A 4,280-nucleotide genomic window follows, 5' to 3' on the forward strand; every position below is an offset into this window, starting at 1 on the left:
CTGGGGTAGAGAAGAGTTTCCAACTGCATGATTTGCTGCCTCCCTACAACTCCAGTTGGGAGCTATTTTGGTAAGGAAAAAAAGAAAACTGCCACATCTGGCCCACAGCCACCTCACCAGGACCCTTACTACAGAGCAGCCCACACAGCTTAAAGAGCTGGCTGCTGTGGACATTGGGAAGGGAAGCAGAGACTTCACATGCTGCTCTGGCCCCCCTAGTAAAATCTCTCAGCTCCCATTAGCACATTTCTGGCCAACAGGAGCTGAGAAATTTTGCTGGAGGCAGGGGCAGCATGTGAAGCCTTCTCTCTCTCTCCAGTGCCTGGAGCAGAGAAGCTGGAGCAGCCAGCTGACCAACCAAGAGCTGCAGCAGACAGGCAGGGAGCCTGTCTTAGGTTCCTGCAGGGCTACTGGCTTGGGAGCCACCTAGGTAAACACACCCCAGGAAGAGCCTGCACCTGGCACCCACCTGCTCTCTTCCTCCCAGCTACCTGACCCAGGCCACCACCCAAACACTGTCTCCACTTTGCCTACGTTCTCCAGGTCACAACTCCCTCCCAGACCCTGCACCCCTTCCTATACTCCTCCCCAAGCCAGAATCCTTTCCTACATCCATACCCCCTCCCAGACACTGCACTGAAAGACCCTGCCCCAGGTCGAAACCTTGTCCTTCACCCAAACTCTCCTGCACCCCAGTCTCCTACCCCAAGCTTCCTTCTGCACTCAACCTCCATCCCACACCCTGCACCCCTCTGTAAAAGCGGGGCCCTTGACCACTTACCAAAATCATGGAATGCTCCCCCTCTATTAAAAATATTAACAGAGAGGTGGGTAAAATCAGGGTGAAATATTTTAAAAACTCAAAGATTATAAACAGCAGTAATTTCAGAGCAACTGTGAGGTGGGACCCTGGAAATAAGGAACTTGAGTTCATCCACACACAAGGGTCTTACCCTCATGGAGTAGTGCTTTTGAACTGGCTGGCTAACACAACCATTGTACACTGTGAAAGACTGTAAAAATGGGTGAGCAAATGGAAGGTGGGAGTGAGGGGGAAATAAAGAGGATCCTCTGAGAAGACGGAGTGACCAAGCAGGAAAAGGAAAACAGAGAGGATCCTTGGAGAGGCTTGGCACTGGAAGGGAGAGAGGTGAATATACAGGAGAGACAAAGCATTCCAGGGAAGAGAAAGAAGGGAGTCCTGGAGGAAGAAGAGTGCGAGGGAAGGGAGAAAGATAGGGAACCAGACACATTCTTGGGAAAAGCAGTATATTGAACAAGGAGAGAACAAAAGCATGGAGAACTGAGATTTCTGAAGGTGGTAAGGCACCCTGAGATATGACAGTGTGTCTAAGGAAAAAATTCCTCAATGTAGAGCACCCCCTAACAATGAGATGAGATATTCTGAGGATTGATGGGAGAACAGAAGAAATTCTTAAAAGCATCAGAAGAATCTGGAGAATGAAAGCCCCTTGGGAGAGCAAATCCTTGAAGCAAGCAAAGCCCTGGGGAAGCAACAGCCTGGTCATACTGGGGCATGTTAAGTTAGTAAAGAAATTCCTGGAAAAGCCACAGTCCTCTGAAGATAACAAGGAATAGCGGAAAATAGCAGGGAGTCCTGAGGCACAGTAGAGACTAACAGATTTATCAGGGCACAAGCTTTTGTGGGTAAAACTCACTTCATCAGATGAATTGGAGTGGAGTTTACAGAAGCATGGGTATATATAAGGACAACGAAAGAAAGAGGGTACTCCTTTTGTTGTCCATATATATATATATATTCGTCCCTGCCTCTGTAAACTCCACTGTAATTCATCTGATGAAGTAGTTTTTACCCGTAAAAACTTATGTCCTAATAAATCTGTTAATCTCTAGGGGGTCACAGGACTCCTCATATCTGCAAAAACAACAAACTAACATGGCTACCCCCTGAGACTTTTCACCATGCAATGAATAAGGGGAATCCTGTGGAATCTTAGACTCCATGGCTGTGTCTAGACTGACAAGTTTTTACACAAAATCAGCTGCTTTTGCAGAAAAACTTGCCTGCTGTCTACACTGGCCACTTGAATTTCCGCAAGAACACTGACTTCCTACTGTCTGAAATCAGTGCTTCTTGCAGAAATACTATGCAGCTCCCGTTCAGGCAAAAGTCCCTTTTGTGCAAAGCTTTTGCACAAAAGGGCCAGTGTAGACAGCTCAGATTTGTTTTGCACAAAAAAGCCCCGAATTGCGAAAATGGCGATCGGGGCTTTTTTGCGGAAAAGCGCGTCTAGATTGGCCACGGACGCTTTTCCGCAAAAAGTGCTTTTGCAGAAAAGCGTCCCTGCCAATCTAGACTCTCTTTTCCGCAAATGCTTTTAACGGAAAACTTTTCCATTAAAAGCATTTGCGGAAAATCATGCCAGTCTAGACATAGCCCATGAGAATGACAAGTAGTTAAGAAGTCAGCAAAAGCCCCAGTGGATAGGAGAACAGACTAGAGGGATGAATACTGTAGTAAGGATTAAAGAGAGCACAAGGCTAATCATGTGAGAAAACTCCACTGGTGGTGGATGTTAGTGATTAAAAATTCTATGTATTGTTTAACCAGTTAACCAATTAAAAGGGGACGAGCTGGGAAGGCCTGCCAGCTGGTAGGCTGGAGTGCACCCCCCCCCAAACACCCCCCACTAGCTGCTGGGCTGGAGAGCACCTGCCCACCCCACTTCCCCGCCACAGGCAAGTGCTTCAGTCCAGCCAGAGCAGCCCTTTGCCTGTGATAGGCCGGGAGGAACCACAGGCAAGGATTGCACCAGGACGCCAGATCACTCCCTGTCTGCAGTGGGCTAAGGACGCCCCACAGGCAAGGGCTGCTCAGGTTTCCCGGCTGGAGCAGCCCCTGCCTGCGGGGCACGTGGGCCTGCAGCGGGGAGGAGCTGCACTGGAGCAGCCCCTGTCCACAGCAAGCTCCAGCCCCAGCCCCACCAGTAAATCTTAACCTATAAGCCTCACCCTTAACAGGTGAGTCTTACCTGTTAAACCTTCACATCCCTAGAGGATGTGGGAATAGAGCAAGGAAGATACCTGGGGAGGAAGTCTCAATTGGTGGATCTGAAAAAAGGGCAAAGCCACTGATGTGTGTGCAGAAGATGGCAACCTCTGAAAGCAGGAAAAGGAAATCAGAGGAAGGGTTGAGGGCATGAAACCACCACAGTGTGTCTGAAGAAAAGAGGTACTAGGGAAGGACCCTTCAGTATCTGAAGGCAATAAAATGACAGAAGGAGGTGAACCAGCTAGAATGGCTGCAAGGAACAAGTTCCCAGGGAGGTAAGGAAGGAGGAGAAGTGAGGAACGGGGAAGGAGAGCCAAGACCCAGGATGTGAAATGAGATCCTATTTTGTGGGGTCAGGAGATGAGGAAGATAACAATTAAAGGGAGACAGGTGAAGGCAGAGCCAATGTGGGTGGAGGCAGGGGATGAAGAGGAGTGGGGGGGCAACCCCCCAAGTGTACAGAGTGGGGGGATGAAGAGGGAGGCAGTGGAGAAAGAGGATAGGGACTGCAGCAGGGCAGCACTGACAAGGAGAATGGCAATGGAGGCTGGGGGCAGAAGGGTGGCAGGGATGAGGAGGGAAGTGATGAAGTCAGGGGCTGGTGGCGATGGGTGGGGCAGGACGAGGAGAGCAGCGATGGGGGGACAGGAGGAGGGTGGTGCCATAGAGGACAGGAGACTGAGGGGCAGCGATGGAGGCAGCAGTGGCTGGTGGGGGGGGCAGATGGGGGGTGGTGCAAAGGGCAGGAGGGGGGGGCGGCAGGAGGAGGTTCACGGGACGAGCTCCCGGGGGGGGGCAGCGCCGTGGGGAGGAGTCAGGAACGGCCGGTGGCGGGGGGGCAGTGATGGGGGTGCCATGGAGGCGGGCAGCGGGGCGGGGGGGGCGGACCCCGACTCTCCTCGCTGCCGCTGCCAGCGGCCCAAGGGCCCAAGGCCTCGGCGCGCTGAGGAAGGCGGCGCGGGCCCGCGCGGCGAGAGCTCCCGGGACTGACCTGTACTGGGGCGCGGCGGCGACGCCAGGCGCGAGCCCGTAGTAGTGACTGGCCGCCATCTTGACTCTTCACAGCGCGGCGAGGCGGGAGGGGGGCGACAGGGAGCCCGGGAACACGTGACCGCCGCGCGCGCCTTCCCTGCGGCCCCCTCAGCTGGGCGAGGACAGTCACGTGACATCCCACCACTCGTGAGGTGACGTGCGTTCGGCGCGACCGTTACGGGGGAGCGGAAGGAACGTAGGGGCGAGCCGGCCA

The 4,280-nt window shown here is 53.2% G+C and overlaps 1 protein-coding gene across 16 annotated transcripts in view; it reads right to left on the bottom strand.

The window, feature by feature from the left end:
• ZFR2 (zinc finger RNA binding protein 2) overlaps window positions 1-4,166 on the bottom strand; it is a 116,088-nt gene extending 111,922 nt beyond the window's left edge. For 13 of the 16 annotated variants that reach the window (XR_012896744.1, XR_012896743.1, XR_012896745.1 and 10 more), the window contains exon 1: window positions 4,026-4,166. Coding sequence is in view for 6 of the 16 variants with exons in the window: in XM_075903323.1 (XP_075759438.1) it covers window positions 4,026-4,084 (59 nt within the window). In the remaining 10 variants the exon portion in view is untranslated. The remainder of the gene's footprint in view (window positions 1-4,025) is intronic. The other 3 variants (XM_075903334.1, XM_075903331.1, XM_075903328.1) reach the window with 2 other exon arrangements.
• Window positions 4,167-4,280: the final 114 nt, after the last annotated feature.

Source organism: Pelodiscus sinensis, chromosome 19 (genome assembly GCF_049634645.1).
Source record: "Pelodiscus sinensis isolate JC-2024 chromosome 19, ASM4963464v1, whole genome shotgun sequence".
NCBI lineage: Eukaryota > Metazoa > Chordata > Testudines > Trionychidae > Pelodiscus > Pelodiscus sinensis.